Genomic DNA, 16,970 nt, shown 5'->3' with positions numbered 1-16,970 from the left:
TACATATAAGATAGAATTAGTTTGAATGCAATTCTAGCTTTCTAACATTAAAGGACTTTGGAATGAAGTGCAAAGCTAATGTGTTGTGAAATACATAGTTCGTAGATCTAGTTGAAGGGAAATTCAACATTCAAAGATAAACATTCTCCAACTCCATGTATGAGGACATAAATACTTTGAAGGGTTTGACATCCCTAGCTAGCCATATGTTTGCTAACAACTAGCCCTATAGTTGAAAGTGATCATAGAGGGCTAGTCTATTAGCCTAAGGTTGAAGAGTCTAGGTCTGATTTTAAAGAATACCATTTGAATAGAGATATAAGTGGTAAAAGCATTCAAGCTATATTTAGCCATGAGCTAAGGCTATATATTAACATGAGGGGTTAGACCATGGGATTCATTAATGAGATGGCCATAGGAATGGTACGTTGGCAAGCTAGTTTGATGCATACATCGTGAAGGGGACGTCTATGATATGGGCCACAGATGTCTATTGAGCTAGGGTCGAGCAATTGACCTTACCCGTGATCTCTATGTGCTCATGATTTATTTGAAGGCTCTATGGTTGGGTTGTGAATTCCAAATGGTGCTTGTTATGAGTTATTCCTAGTCTTTTGATTTGGTGAAGATCATCATGGGTAGTTGATTCAGATGGGGAGTCATCTCAGTGATAGAGGCACCTTTACTTGAGATCTATGGTGCTGACTTTCTTCTTTGCCCATCCCCTCTTGCTATACATACTTGCCTAGAAGCTCTCTGTGCCCATTCTTAAAGCAAACCTGTTCAATCCTCTTGTACTTTGAACTTGTAGTGAATGCCCTCACAAATTTCACAAAGTAACAAGATGCTCACTATCATATTGTCTAATCCTCCTTAATTATCATTTCTAAGCATTTAGCATATACATGTATATACAATATCGCATAAGCGCCTCTATAGCATGTATTCGATCTATCCACCAATTGTAGTCCTTTAACAACCACAAAGTCTTGATTGCACACTGCTCACCTCTGCTCACCTCTAGAGAAAAGATCTCGTTAGAAATAAATGACTTTTGAGGAGGGAGGTTATATCAACCAATAAAGACTCTTGAGGAGGGAGATGATATGAACACATCCAGCATATACCTTGCTCCATTTGGTATATGTGATGATCTCTCCATTGTCTACAAGCATGCTCTAGAGGTCAATGAGATGATTGGCAAGCTAGACTAAAACTGGCTATTGAGATCTCATCAAGTGAGCCTTATGCCTTGTTGCTCTAACATGTGGTTTTATGAAGCTTCTCTATCCTCTTAGCATGAATGCATCACATAATTCTGCCAAAACAAATTCATATTTCTCAAGAAGTAGCACAAGAGAAGAATGACTGAGCAAAGTTACAATGTAATTAATACAAGATCATATTGATGATTACAAGTGCATAAATATTTAAAAGATGAAGGCAACTCAGATGCCAAAGATAGGCATACAACTGAGAGAGAGAGAGAGAGAGAGTTATTGCATTGAGCATGACGATTACAACACCCATACATAGGTCACGTTTTATGTGGCTGCCACCTCAACATCTTCTAGCCAAGATCCAACTAATCCATATATATCAAAGGCTTATCACTCAAGATTGCAACATCACCCTTGTCACACCATTCATGGCATAACTTGCAACATTCACCTTCTCAAACTTAGCAATGTCTTATATGAGTATTTGACAAAACAGGGCAGGAATCCCCGACGTCATCTGGAACAAGGTAGTGGAATCTCCTTGTCGCTTGACACAAGATCAATGTGTGTCATGACTTTGATCCATAGACTATGTAAGAATGCTTTGAGGTAGCCGATGGATGCTGACAGAGCGGGATATGTGTATCAGTTAGAATCGTCGTCCATGAATGAAGCCATAGGAAAACAGTCTTTTGTATAGTAAGTTATGTGGGAGCAACCTTAATCTTCCATTTGTACAAAAAGCACCTCTTATATGACGACCTTGTTCAGCACCTGCTATAATAGGCATGTGAATGAGGCATCTACGCTACAGTCAAAAAAGAAGCCAAAGTCCTGAAACAATCTCATGAACCAAGCATACCAAGATCCATCATTCGCCCTCCTCCACTAGCTGAGCATGAGAGGATATTGCTAGTGCACAGAATCTGTCATCAAATGTCTGGACCCTATGCAGCTACGTGACAATCTAAAAGACTGCATCTGTCATGCCTCACAACTCCCAAAGCTAAATAGAGAATTGGGGAACATGCATTGTTATTTGTTCTAAAGTGAAGGCCCAGCCAGTGAAATCCAGAAACCATGAATATATATAGAGCATATACACACTCATTGAAATGGTTCAAAGTAGTGCTGCTTAAGGAGGAACATGTACTGCTCGAATGGTTGAGAAAACTGCATCTTGCACAGACGTGGGTCGACCATTCAAAAGGATTTGTTGTGGAAAGTCTACCCGCGCACTAGAATAATGGTATACCTGTGAAGGAGCTTGTCCCAATCAAGCCTATTAATAACAAAGCTTTGCTCCATTTAATGATTTAGTTTCATATGGTTCTAGACTAGGAAAAGTGCAGGAGAAAATGAGTTACAAGACAATTACGAACCGTATCTTGCCATGAAACCTGAACATTGTGGAAAAAGGGCTCTAACAAGGTGATGGAATCTCCCTCTTTTAGCTACAAGATTGGGGAAAGTTAGCCAGCCAAAGCTGCATATATTATCAACCTTATTTGAAACCAGAGAAGCAGAAAGTAGAACCAGAAATCAGTTTGAGTACCTACCACTCCATCACGTAAAGCGTATACTGAAAGAATGATACAATTTCCTTCTGCGTCTGCTACAAGGAAGAATCTGCAGTTACATAGAAGAATCCATTAGCATCGAATATTCCCCACCCATCGAGGGCATCATTAAAAAAACCTCAAAACCAAATCTGGGTCACTATGCTGGCACACAGAGATGACATTGAAATGAAAACTACACGGCAATAGGCACATTGATTCGGAAGAAGGCTGACCATAGTCATTCACAATCCAATGGCTTGATCAGATCTTACCACGCTGGTACCAATGGTTTGATAAGAGAACAGAGGGCCAATAGGATATGGGCATGATGCAACATCAAGGCATAAGCCCCCACATCTGCTCAGCTGCTCTACAGAAAAAATTTCCAGAGCAATGCACTGGTGACCGCAGGTATGTATGGCAGCCCTTGTTGGGGGCCTAGAGATGGAGTGGGCTCGAGTTGAGAGACTTCAGGTTCTCATGCTTTCACAGATGAGCATGGGGTGTGAATGAGGACCACCTCTCAAATTCTACTGAAAATAAAGTAGCCCCGGACCCTCCCCCACCAAGTTGGAATCCATGGTGTATCTCTAAATAATATTTCAGAAATACAATAGCCAGGTTATGAATGGAACCTAAGACCCTAAAGAGTGTAGGAACAAGAATGGAGAAGGATTGTGAACACAAGAGAACAAGAAGTGAGCACAAGTGAACTCCAACTGAAATGTTCAACCAAATGAAGTACAAGTACTTGGTATATATAGTCCCAGTACTAACACACAAAATAGACTAAGTCCTAGTCTATCCTACACCACCATATCATTGTATATCTCTACAAATCCCCCCTCAATGATATGGCTGAATGATCTCGGAAGTACCTAAAGTACCATGGTTGCACAAATTCATCCACATGTGGAAATAGCAACCTATGGGAGTACAAAGAAAAACAATGTCATTTTACATCCCCCTTGACATTGTTTGAATGTCTCTGATCCCCAAGCCATGTCAATGACGTGTGAAGAGAGGCGTGGAGAGGCTTTTTATGAAGATATCAGCCACATTGTCCTCAGTGGAACAATATGTAAGACCAATGAAGCCATCCTGAATACAATCCCACACATAATGATACTGCTTTTCAATGTGTTTCATGCGAGCATGAAAGACAGGATTGTTGCCAATGGCGATGCAACTCTGGCTGTCACAAAAGATCGGAGATGCCTCCCCATCCTGAGCATGATGCAAATCATGCAGTAGCTTCCTTAACCACATGCATTCCATAGTGGCTGCGTTTGACGCTTTATATTCAGCTTTACTGAAGGAGAGAGAGACGCGGCTTTGCTTCTTACTGAGCCATGATATGCACGCGCAGCCCAATGAGAAGCAATAACCTAAAGTGGACCTGCGGTCATCAATGTCCCCTGCCCAATCTGAGTCTGAAAAACCACTCAGTAATACATCACGATCTGGAGCATAATGCAGCCAATAAGAGAGTGTACCATGTACATTTGAGAACCCTTTTTGCTGTGTTCCAATCCGTGACTGTGGGACAATGCATGAACTGACTGAGTAACCTTGTGGCATAGGGAATGTCTCGTCTAGTGGAACATATGTAGATAAGACTACCTACCAGTTGTCTATAGTCATTTTAGCTACCGGACTAAAGGTCTCCTCATAGTCAATTCCCTCCTCCCGAGCATAACCCTTGGCAACAAGATGGGCCTTGTGTTTCTCAACAGTACCATTTGCATGATACTTGACCTTTTAGATCCATTTCTTGACCTTGTAGATCCATTTGGTCCCAACCACGTTCTTGCCTATGGGAGGATCAACCAAATCCCATGTAACATTTTTCTCAATGGATCTAATTTCTGATTTCATGGCTTCCTGCCATGCGGTGCATCCCCAAAATACTGAGGTTCAGTTTCAGCTTCCATCACTATAGTCATCAAGGCAAAATTGACGTGATTCTGAGCACTTTTGGTCCTGGCCCTGGTTCTCCCTAAGTGGATTGATCTTTGGCATCTGCAAGAGTCAACCTAGCCCATCTTGGAACTGATTTATCGCAGTTTCAGCAAGCCACAACATGGACGAAAACTTCGCAAGGTGAAATTTGCATGTCTACTAACACAGCACAAGCATATTTCTAGATGAATCCAGGACAACACATAGGACAGTTTTAATCTCATGATAGTCACTCATAAGGTTGAAACCATAAACTCCATATGCATACCGGGGACTAGCTATTACGACATCACCAGTGACATCATCAGCGACCAACAGTGGATGCAGACCATAGTATAAACACAGCTCTCACAGATACATGCTATTTCAGCAGCCCATCACGGAGAGATAAAGCTCATGAAGGATGCATACACAAATCATCCAGATTTGCCCAGAGTATGGACTCAGCTCTATCATTACATTTTACAAGCAAGTAATTTAATTCAAACTGAGCTGCCTATTAAAAAGCCAACCTGCACGAGCTAACTGACTTACAGGGGTACTAAATTGTCATGTCGGATTGATAAAATTATCTTGCACAGCACTGCAACTCCTTTGTTAAATCCTTCTTGCAGTGAGAGCATATTTGTAAGTGTAAGGTTTCCTGGGACTGCCAGGGCAACAGAAAACTCAGCCAGGTTAAAAAGAGAATGACAATGTCTCAGTTACTCAATTCATGCCAGAGAATAATTACATGATTTGAGTGAATTTCCAAAGAAGCTTCCACTCCCTCATAAAATGCAAGAATTCGTTGAAAGATACTTTATACCACCATTATTTCAAAAAAAAACATGAAAGTTTCTACCACCATTTTCAGGTCGCAAAGAAGATAGAAGAGTTGTCAGCCTTTTTGCCTTGATACGACCCTGCCATGTGCACTTATAATTGTAAGCATTTCAGTGAAATAATTTGTTAAACCAGGTCTCACATGTCACTGTGTCCACACAAACCATCCTACTATACTGCAATCGAATAATCAGCTATATAGGCACTTGCCAGACATAAGATAGATCCACCGATTTTTCCAAAACTCTTTTAGAATTTAAAGCTATTATGAGTATGAAACAGTTGGCATTTAGTCAAAAGTTGCATTTAGTACAGTTCATTATTTTGACAGACCCAAAGACCTTTCAAGAAATACTATGCCATCCATCATGTGCTAACTGACAGAAGTGGAGGGAAACATTATTTAGGTGCCACAAGTCTGGACTGAAACACCACGGTACTTCTGGACTAAAGATCTGAACATTTAGTTGAGAGTCCTATACTTAGCATATCTTGCTCACCCTTTTGAAGCAAATGGATATATCAAACAGTATGTGCAACCCAAGTTTTCACTCGAGCTCTTTGGAAGCATATGCATTTTGCAATAAAATGGTTATATTCCAAAGGGTTGCAACGAGAACACAAGCTCCATGCAAGGTTTAGAATAATCAGAGATGAGAACAGTTAAACTGCCCAATCAACTGAATGTGCAAAAAAAGAGTGGATCGCAACATAAGGCATACATGAATCTCAGGTTCTGTAAAGCTTTAGGCTCATGCTTCATAGAGACAGTGACTAAGCAAACATCTGTTTTGTAGGACTTGAATTTAATGTTTCTGAGTAGATAGAGAAATGTGCTTATAATTAGTTGCAAGTGATTAGTTAGCAATTACACCTTCTTTGTAACCCATTTATGCCATGCTGCATTCACAGAACTGTCAATTGTAATTCTTATTAGGTGCCAGCTATTTGTTGAAGATTGTATATCTGGGAAAAGCTCATCATAAGTACTATCAGAACCTGTCTCAGGTCTTGTTTTCTTTTTTAGAGAACTATTTTGAAATCAATTCCTCTCCCCCTAAAAGATAAGTGATGTTCTTCAATGGATTCAGCAGGTATAATGAAGCTGATAAAAGAACAGTCTGCAGCACTCAAAGGCCTTACAAAAGCAACTTCAAGAGCTTTCTATTCTTGTCAAGAAAACAGCACATAGAAACACGGTCCCAAAAGAAACAAGAGGTCCAAGGATTGTAAATCCCGGACACTGAAAATCAGTGGGGTCAGCTAAGTATGCATGGTGAAGATGAGGGAGTCATGGAGAGTATGAATCAAAATCTGTAAAGAGAATATTTGGAGCAGATGTGCAAGACCCACTTCTATTCACAGTCCGAACTGTGAGATGCACTATCGCAGAAATATCCTAGGAAAAGATCGTGGGATGCCACAAGGAAATTATCTGGGTGAGCGCAGAGGAAAAAGAGATTGGAAGGAGATAGAAGACTCAGCCACAGGTTTCCAAACGAGCCAAACTATCATCTGAAGGGTGAGGACAATGAAGCATGGATCCAGGACCTCCAAGAGTTCGATGAGCTGCACAAAGCAAAAGTTGCAGTTCTGCAATTGAAATAATCCACCACAACTTGGAAGAAGGTCAGCAGTGGGATGAGGTTCACAAGATCCACTAGGTAAATGGGATGAATTCAAAAGCTACGCAAAAGAGAGGTAATTTCCAGAAGAATTTAAAATGATTACGAAGATAAAAATCTCACTGTGTAAGAATATTGTGACCAATTTTTGGAACTTTCAAAAAAGCATGCACCAGAGTTAGGTGATCAATCTTTAACTAGTAAATTTGTTTAAGGCTTGAATTCACAAATTCGTTTCCTAGTTAAGGGTAAAGCATCATAGAAAGACTCTCTTAGGACCTAAATTCGAGTTAAAATTGATCATAAAATTTTAAAACACTTGTTTTCTCAACCACATTTGAACAATAGACAAAGGAAATGGATGGAAGTTTTATGTGAGTATGATTTTGATATTAAGTTATTGCAGGGCAGCGAGCTTTTTCTTTTCTTATCAGCATCTCACAGAGGCTGATTTTATATTGTTTCCAAAGCATATAGTACAAGTACTTCTCTATTCTTTCTTTCTTTCTTTGTTGTTGTTGTTGTTGTTGTTGTTGTTTTTTTTTGGGGGGGGGGCATGTTACCAGCTATTCACTGTTCTACAGGACTATCTTATCAGTCACACTGCTTATGAGGGATTGTAACATTTTATCTTCGACGCTCAAGATGATCTCACCTTTCACACTCAATATGCCCTCTTGCAATCCAGGAAAACACACCATGCAAACATTATCTTTCTCAGTTACGTAACTTTCAGAACTCGCACAAATGCAAATTAAATTCCCACGACCTGCACAGCTTAATGAAGACATTCTTTTCAATGCCTAAGGCCGTTCCTCAAACACAAAAAGAACTTAGGTGCCACATGTTCCCAGCTTAAGTGCACAGGATAGTTGTCTACAGCCAAGAGGATACCGCAACCTTGAGTCAAACTTGGAACCATACACACCCTATGAAAACCCATTAGAGTGCCTAGTTGCTTCATTTTAAAACAACCATCAAAACCCACAAGCTAGAGCATATACAAACTGAAAGACTCAATCAAAGATGAGCCTATATCAGGAAAATATTGATCCCATTCACAGTGAGACTGTAAAAATGGGGTGCCACGGCCTACTAAGGATGAAGCAGATTCATTCCCTCATGCACTTCTCTTATCTATAGCTAGAGCAATTGATCTTTTACTAGACTTCAATGAAAAAATGCCTGAACACTTTTCTTCAGCATGTGCTCAGAACATCACAGTATCTATATTTGTGGTTAGCATCATGAATGTTCGATACATACAAAAAGCAATATTTCATATGTAAACCAGTTAAAAGTGAACCAATAACAGGAGATCCAACAATCATTAACATGAATAACAGCAAAAGAGCAGAAACTGAGGCCTTCAGATATAGACTAACAAGTTCCATTCTGCAGGAATCTATTCTATTTTACCTCTCCCCATGACAGTAGATGCTGAGGCACTCACCGATTCCCTGTACATTGTGGCTAGGATCCCTTTGGTATTATCAAGTCTTCAGAATTAGATGAGAGAATGACCCTAGAAGACCTCATTTTGGGTTCAACAGCTTATCTATAAAGAGACTACAGTCAGCCTGGATAAGTTTGCGACTTGACAACTGCAGAGGTATAACAAGTACAAACGAACTCCACATTTCATTGGACGAGAAACATTTCAAAACATGAGAAACAATTCAGATCATTTCATTGTTATTATTTTCACATTATTCAAATCAAAGTGGAATTCATGCTCCGTGTGCGAAAAGATATATTATAAATAGACAACACAAAGACTTTCTTGAAAATTGAAATCCAAAAAACACATTTTTTTGTCATTAATTTCTCACATAACTCAAAAAACAAATACGAAAGTGCAATTCATCCTCCGAATGCCAAAAGATATATTATAAATAGACAAACAAAAGGACTTTTCTGGTATCCTGACATACTGATCTTACTGCTTCAATAAAAAGTTGACAGAGAGCAACCCATGTCTCTAAATCCACAGAGATGCCTTCAGTACAAGCTCACACCATAGTAAATGTGTCTATCCACACATCTTCACTTAATAGGGTTCTAGTGGATTCCAAAAGCTTGGCACAATTTTCTAACCAAAAAATGCATACCTTATTGGCTGTTGACTCCTCTAATTTGTTTAGCAGTTTCACCAGTTTTTCAACTTGTTCTTCAGCACGGAGTCCAGGATCTCTCAAGCTTGCTGCTTCAAACCCTTTCAAAGCCCGCTCATAGTCTTCTAAATATTGATACACCTATGAAAAAGCATATCTATTCAATCAAATTTAAAAACTTCAGATTCAAAAGCGCATACCATGTGGAGTGTGTGTGTGTGTGTGTGTGTGTGTGTCCCACTGATTCTCATTGGGCTTGTCAGATCATGCCCCATTATGGATAAATCTGCAATTTGGTATGCCACTGGATGATTTGCCGACTCTTTCCAGCAGTTTACTGCATGTTAATCAGGCTTATCTCCGACATCAATATTTCCAGAAAATGATCAGACTTGCAATTCATCCCTTGCCTTTGCATGCCCACGAGGACATGAATTATGCTTGGGACAGTTTTGTCTCTCGTATACAGAATGTCATTAGGGAGTATGGAAACTGGCAGCATGAGGTCAAATGGGCAAAAAGGACAGCACAACAATTGACTGAATTTTCACATTTAAGGCCTCTCTCTGAATCAGAAAATGATTCCCTCTCACAAGCCCGGATCAAACTGACTGATAATGATCAGAGGAAATTGCACAAATGGCAGATTAGAGCAAGAATGAAGCCCCTCATGGATAAGGGCTGCTCATCAAAAGCCTTCTTCCAGGGCCTGCATGCTACACTCGAAAGAAAAACTCATGTCTAAGGGTAAGGAAGCTAGATGGCTCTTGGACGCACTCTTTCTCTGATCTCCAAGATGAATGCCAAAATTACTTCCAGAAATTGTTCTCTACCCCTGGCTCCCCATCAAATCAAATGACTGATGCGAGGACTGAATTTCTTCAATATGTTTCTGAGATAGTGGAAATGGATGATGCTCTTACATTCGAGAGACCTTTTACTAACACAGAACTTGATAATGCATTGTCCCACCTCGGCAAATACAAGTCCCCTGGCTGGGATGGTCTTACGGTGGAATTTTATATTTCCTTTTGGGATGATTTAAAAGATGTTCTCTTACAAATGATCAATGTTGCCTGGCAAGAAAATCAATTGCCGCACCTTTGGAAGCATGGCATAATCAAACTTGTGCCTTAAAAAAATCTGTGTGATCATATGTCAGATTGGAGGCCTATTACTTTGATGCCTGTAGTTTACAAACTCATTGCCAAAATGATTGTGTATAGGCTTCATGGGATACTGAATGCGGGCCTTCATCCTCATCAGTATGGGTTTGTGCCGCGAAGACAAATCCATGACAATATCTCCAATGCATTGACTGCAATTGAATATGCTAAGTACTCGCATCAAGATGTGCTCATATTGCAGGTAAATATCACTGAGGCATTTGACACTGTTCAATGGGATTTTATCTCTCAAACCATGACAAAGTTGGGCTTTGGTCCCAAGATAGCAAATGCAATTTATTGGCTTTATTCTCGCTCTACCTCTCAGTGCATTCTTGGGAGTCATCTATCTCGGTCATGGACATTGGGTAGATCAGTCAGACAGGGCTGCCCTCTTAGTGCTCTCTTCTATGCCATTGCGACCCATCCCCTCTTGATGTATCTTGATCATCTTACAAACACAGGACAGATTACTGGTCTTAAAATCCTTGGGGCTGCATCTTTTTTGGCACAGGAATATGCTGATGATTCCTTCTTTATGCCACAGAACTCTCCCCAGGAAGTCCGCATGCTTATGACCACATTATCATTGTATGGATTAGCAGCGGGATTGCATGTCAACTTTGACAAATCCAAATTGCTTCCCCTGAAACAATGTGACTGGCATTCTATTCTCTGGCCAGGTCAGGTAGTGCATTCCAAAGATGTAGTCAGGCATTTGGGATATCCTATAGGATGGCATATCACCAGGAAGCAGCAGCTAAAATGGATCTTCCAAAGACTTCAACATAAATTGGAATATTGGAAAATTTCCACTTGGCCACTTCATGTCAGGCTCAAAATAGTACAGTCTATTGTAATGTCTTATATTCAGTTCTTTTTGCCTTTGCTACATTGGTCCTCTAGAGATATTTCAGCCTTTATGTCTCAAGCTATGGAGCTGTTATGGAGGACAAAAAATGCTGTGAAAGCATTGAGACTGCTGAAGATGGAAATGGTGTGCTCTCCTAGGATGCATGGGGGACTTAATGTTCTCAATATCAAATATCATGTACTTGCAAGGAAGGCGACTATGCTCCATACTTTTTTCCGTCAACAACAGCCATGGACTTGTATGATAGCATCCATGTGTGTCAACATGAGGACATCTGCTTATGGCCATTGGACTACTGATCATTGGGAGGTTGTCATTGGGAGATTTGTAGGAAAGATTCCTGGCTGCCCTTTCTCTACTGCTCTGATACTTGACTGGAAACAAGTACTTTCTAAGGTCAAATGGGCTCCTGATAATCGCTCGAGGACAAACTCAATGAGGAAAGAAAGTATTCATTGGAGTGCCATCTTTGACATTCCACTTGCTTTACAGGAACCTGTTCGGGCATATAATCTCATGAAATTGGGAATCAGATACATCAATGATGTGGTAGATGATCAGGGCTATGTCTTATCTTTTCCTCAGGCCACTGTCTCCTATGCATTGGGAATGCATCATAGGTTGATATGGAAGAAAATTGCTAATCTCTTGCATCCTTTTCTACCTATTCCTCCTGTGGCTGACACAGACAGGCTTATGGATTGGCAATTGCACCCCTTTGCTACATGCTCTCATCCTATTGCTCTGCCTGTTTTGACCTCCATCAAAGCCTACAAGCTTCTTCAGCCTGCCCCATGGATTCATCAATATGCTAATACTCTGTGGCATATCAGGCAGCCCCTCTCATGGTGGCGGAAGAATCTCCGAATATTATGGAGGTGTAAAATGCCTTTGAAACAAAGACTTTTTCTTTGGAGATGCATGACCGGCACATTGTCAGTGGGAATCACACTTGCCAAACGTCACATTGCACCACCCACATGTTTACGGTGTCAGGCTCTTTCAGAGACTGTCCCTCATTTGCTTTGGCACTGCCCGTCTTCTCGGAACCTCCTTGGCAAAATTTCAGATCATCTTTGCCTCCGTTTCCCGAGTCACAGATTTGGGAAACATTTTTGGTAATTTGGCAGATTTATGAGGTCTTTATCTCAATACTCACTATTTCTCTCATGGGTGAGATATTGGGCTCTTTGGACAATCTGGAATGAGCATAATTTGGCATACTTGGGCCGCCAGATTCACAAGTCATATGAATCTTTCAGAGCCTCATTGCGGCAATCTTTATATGATGCCTGCCATGAGGGTGATATACATGCTTCTTGCATAGAGCTTTTCTTTTTATGCTTCTGATCTTTGGGATACTCTCCATTTTGGAGACTTCCCATCTTGTAAAGTTATGAGAATATAAATACAATGCACTGGATTTTACAACAAAAAAAAAGTGTGTGTCCCACTGAAACCGTAACTAAACCAAAGAACAGCCCTCAAACCAATCGCAAATTCCTCCTGGACTCCCGGGCTCAGCTTGCAGGCGCTTACGGGCTTCAATCCACGCGTAGAAACCAAAATCACAACAAAGGGAACACTCTGGCAGGTTCTCAACCATGGGCTGCCATGATTCGTCATTTACTCTTGCATGTTGAATCTCCAGCTTTTGGTCATTGGCAGCTTTCCCAGTGGGAGTTTCTTTCTGGTTCTGTCACAGGCAAAATCCCCGGCTGTCCTTTGGTTTCCCATTTATTAATGGATTGGAAACATATCCTTTCTCACTTGGGTTGGCATAGCAGTGATTCTGTGCAAGGCAACTCTTTCAGAGCTGAAAGTATGCATTGGTCTAGAGTGTTCGCCTTTCCTTTGGCTTTGCAGAAGCCTCAACGTTCGTATTTTCTGAGTCTCAAGGGGATTCGTTTGGTTCAATATGTTGTTGATGATGCTGGAATTCCCCTTACTTCGTGAGATTTTCTCTTGATGTATTATAGCTCTCCCTTTCTGGGATAGCTTTTTTTTGTAAAATAATGACTCAAAGATTCCACAAAAAAACAAAAGTGTGTGTGTGTGTGTGTGTGTGTTTTGTCTGGGTATTGCTCTGCCAAATCCAAATAAAACCAAAGTTACTCACAGTGGCACTGTTAAAGTACAAATCAGGGTTATCCTTGGCAAGTTCATCCTTTTCCTACAAAGTCCACAAACCAAAGTGCAAATTAGTCCTCCAAAACCAACAGTTCCACTCATAACAAGGTTACTGCAGCTCTTCTGTGGGTGGTGGTGCTCAAATTAGAGCAAATTTATTTTCCGTTCAGGTTGACCGAGCTCAACTTGGCAAATTGCATTTGATTATAAAACCCTTTAAAAGTCATTGTGTGCTTAGAAGGTGCTCAAATTAGAGCCCATCTATTTCCCATTCAGACCTCAACTTCGCAAGTTGCATTTGACTGTAAAACCCCTTAAAAGTCATACTGTGCTTCCTTTCTAAAATAAAGAAAATATTGTCACAAAGAAATACAGAAATTTAAGACCATGAAATGCCCACACATGCAACCCTCAAAATTTCTTATCATGATAGGTACGTAAACGTAGACCTGCTGGTCAACAGTCTTGCATATCCATTGGTCTCGAAAGAAAGCTGGCAATATATCCTAGCCTTGAGGAGCCATAAAACACAAACAACATAACGATGACTAACCAGAACCTTGGAAGATAACATACAGCATTCTGGTATGCTTTCAAGGACTGACGAAGCTTGCTTTGATCCCAGGTTCCAGTGACAAAAAAGCTAGTCAAGTATGCATTCCCTAGTGTGTCTGCAGAATAACAAAAGTACTCAACGCCTTGAGAACATGATCCAAAATCATAATTACAAGAAGATGTGATGAAGTAAAGAAGCAAATCAAATCATTCATCCATTGCCTTTAATTTCAACAATTAAACTAGTACCATAAGGCAACTTGTCATTATCACTGAAAGGTAAAAGAAAATACACTTTCCCCGTAGCAACATATGAATATGAGCCAATCTATGGTTCCATTGTGTTCTCACTCAGCACGCAGTTCTGAATTATTAGTGAGTATTAAACATGCATCGGCTGTAAGCAAGTACACAATCATGAATGTTTATTGAGCATTCACACTGCATAATAGCCCAAGATGCTTGAATTAAAACGCACACTCCAGGGTTTATAATGCCATATTATACCTCTAAATAAAAAACACTGCTAAAGAAACACCTACTGGGAGACCACATTCAATTCATGGGTACTTCGCATGGAAAAAGGATCCTTTATTAAATGATGTGCAGAAAAATTACACTTGTCTCATGCCATAAATGTATCATTCTTCAAATTGTCATCCCTTTGGCTGAATAAAGACTTCCTATCTTTGACATGTCGCATCAACAAAAACTCCAGTGATAATCTAGTATTTTAACAATACATGGCATGATGGTGTTACGACGTTCCACCAAAGTTTTGAAATTTTTTGTCACCTAACATAAACATTCATTTACAGTAAATATGAAATGAAGGATGGAGAGAAATCAACAACCTTTGTGAAGGTTAAGGACATCAGACTGTGCTCAGCTTGCTTTGAGTGCATAGCTGGTATCCCTTGCATGAGGGAAGTCTCTTTGAAAGGACCTCAGGAGTTAAGGCCACATGGAAAGAGAGCACTATAGGATTACACATGAAGCTTTGAGTACCTCCATGAGGTACATGGCTTGTTTTCAAAGCAAACAAACAAATGGGTGGATCTACTAGTATGTGCATTCATTGTATATTCATTCAAACCTCAATAGCATAGATTACGTGCTTGTTTCTCAAGTTGTGAGAGGTTAGAGGGTGAGAGCCTTCTTGGAAGGCAGAGAGGGAAGACTTAGCGTTTCTTTGAAGCCTAGATCAAGGTTGCTAGAAGGAGGCTATGGTAAATCTTTTGATGCCTTGATGGTGGAGATGGGAACATCTAGAGGTCAAAAGAGTGTGATGAAGCCAAAAGGTACTTGCTTGAGAAAGAAAGAAAGTTTATTAAAGTCTTCGGAAGACCGATGGGTATATGAGACTGTGAAAAACTTGGTACAAGCGAGCATTGGTGGTGGAGCTACTAAACGAGCATCCACACCGATGCAAATGCAAAAAATGTAGAATGGCAGTACTAAGTCCTAAGTACAACATAGTCATGTCAATAGTCGACTATATCATCATCATCATCATCATCATCAGGACATCAGGGTGGATGAGGTAATGGGGGCATGAAATCGGCGATAGAGTGTTGTTGGCCACTCAAAGGTGCAGCCCTGGCACATCTCCTGGTCATAGCTCTGTGTCTAACCAGGGCTACTGTGACCCTCGTCGGTCGGGATCCGACTCTAAACAAGGAGGGAATATCCCCAAGTGTGATCTATGTGTCAACCCTTTGTCTGAGCTGTCGGGTCACAGGCTCCGGGTCACGATCATGTCGAGGCCTCATCTCGTGGGGGTCCATGTGATCTGGCTGAAAAAACTCCGTGATAGAGCTCTGAGAGGGATCAGCCAAGGAAAAGGTCTGCTCCTGTCTCCATGCTTGAAGTATCCTCTCGCGGTGTCTGAGTACCTCATGAACGAAGCCTGCCAAACATCGTTGGTCTGGGTAGGAGAGGAATCGGGCCAAAATCCCATAGCTATCTCTGAAGAGGCAGTAGAAACGCCCTCGGATCTCATAGTAAACAGGACACCTGAAGATGAAGTGCTCCTCTGTCTCAACCTCTAGCATGTCACACAATGTGCATATGCGCCTAGTCGCTCTGCTCTGCCGCTCTCGATACGAAGTCTATGTGAAGAGACCCAGAACTGCCCAAGAGAGATCCTCAGTGAGTGGGGTAAGTAAATATGTGTGTATCCTGGTGGGTCAATGAAACCCTCCGCTATGATATGTAAGAAGTGATCCACTCCGAGTCCACTTTGGTTGTAGCGCGTGTTCATATCCTCGAGTTTCAGTTGTGTTTGTTTCTTGTTTTTGTTGTCATCTTTCTTGGCGGCTTTATCCATATCTTTGCCACCTTTTCCCATTTCTTTGGATTGATCCCGTCTCCTTGGTGCAGGTCTTAGTGCAGGAGCGAGAGCGGAAGCATGAGCCCCCCCCCCCAATGGCGGAAGGCACACCCAGTACCAGGAACTGAAAACAATGAGGAGGTAAGAGGCTAGGGGAGAGGCTTGGAGGGGAGGGGGAATTTGAGGCAAGAGGCTAGGAAGGGGGGGGGGGGGGGGGTCAGCCGACAACGAGGAAAGGGCGAGGCAGGCGGGCGAGAGGGCGGGGCAGCAATTGCGGGGCTGGAGAGCCTGACGGAGGGGGCTGCAAGGCGGAGCTGCTGTGGGCGGAGCTGCAGCCAGGCGGAGGGGTTGCAGGGCAAGCGGGAGGAGAGCAACGTCGAGCGGAGCTGCAGACGACCGAAGCAACGAGCAGGGAGGAGCAGCGAGCAAGAGAGCAAAGCCGCATCGGGCGGAGAGGTGCGAGAAGCAAGGAATGGTAACGGGTGAGCAAGGAGCTCATCTAGAGCTCATGGTCCAAGTTGTTTGGAGATACACTTGGGTAAGAGACCTATCGGGATAAGCCACCGGGGTCTCATTGCTCAAGTTGGTTACTTGGCTGTAGACTT

At 41.5% G+C, this 16,970-nt stretch overlaps 1 protein-coding gene across 2 annotated transcripts in view; it reads right to left on the bottom strand.

Annotated features, from left to right (window-relative positions):
* Positions 1–1,516: 1,516 nt before the first annotated feature.
* LOC147894997 (uncharacterized) overlaps positions 1,517–16,970 on the bottom strand; it is a 29,887-nt gene continuing 14,433 nt past the window's right edge. Inside the window, exons 6-13 of one of the 2 annotated variants that reach the window (XM_087383576.1) lie at positions 14,055–14,149; positions 13,468–13,521; positions 9,306–9,449; positions 5,589–5,649; positions 5,279–5,393; positions 2,780–2,849; positions 2,603–2,674; positions 1,517–2,475 (exon numbers count right to left, since the gene is read on the bottom strand). In XM_087383576.1, the coding sequence (XP_087239702.1) occupies positions 2,356–2,475; positions 2,603–2,674; positions 2,780–2,849; positions 5,279–5,393; positions 5,589–5,649; positions 9,306–9,449; positions 13,468–13,521; positions 14,055–14,149 (731 nt within the window). In that variant the 3' untranslated portion in view covers positions 1,517–2,355. The remainder of the gene's footprint in view (positions 2,476–2,602; positions 2,675–2,779; positions 2,850–5,278; positions 5,394–5,588; positions 5,650–9,305; positions 9,450–13,467; positions 13,522–14,054; positions 14,150–16,970) is intronic. The other variant, XM_087383577.1, reaches the window with a different exon arrangement.

This window comes from Dipteris shenzhenensis, chromosome 13 (assembly GCF_047967505.1).
Source record: "Dipteris shenzhenensis isolate YYH24624 ecotype China chromosome 13, Dip_SZ_1.0, whole genome shotgun sequence".
In the NCBI taxonomy this organism is placed as follows: Eukaryota; Viridiplantae; Streptophyta; class Polypodiopsida; order Gleicheniales; family Dipteridaceae; genus Dipteris; species Dipteris shenzhenensis.
The sequence above is the reverse complement of the archived record's forward strand: the minus strand, read 5'-3'. Positions and strand labels throughout refer to the sequence as shown.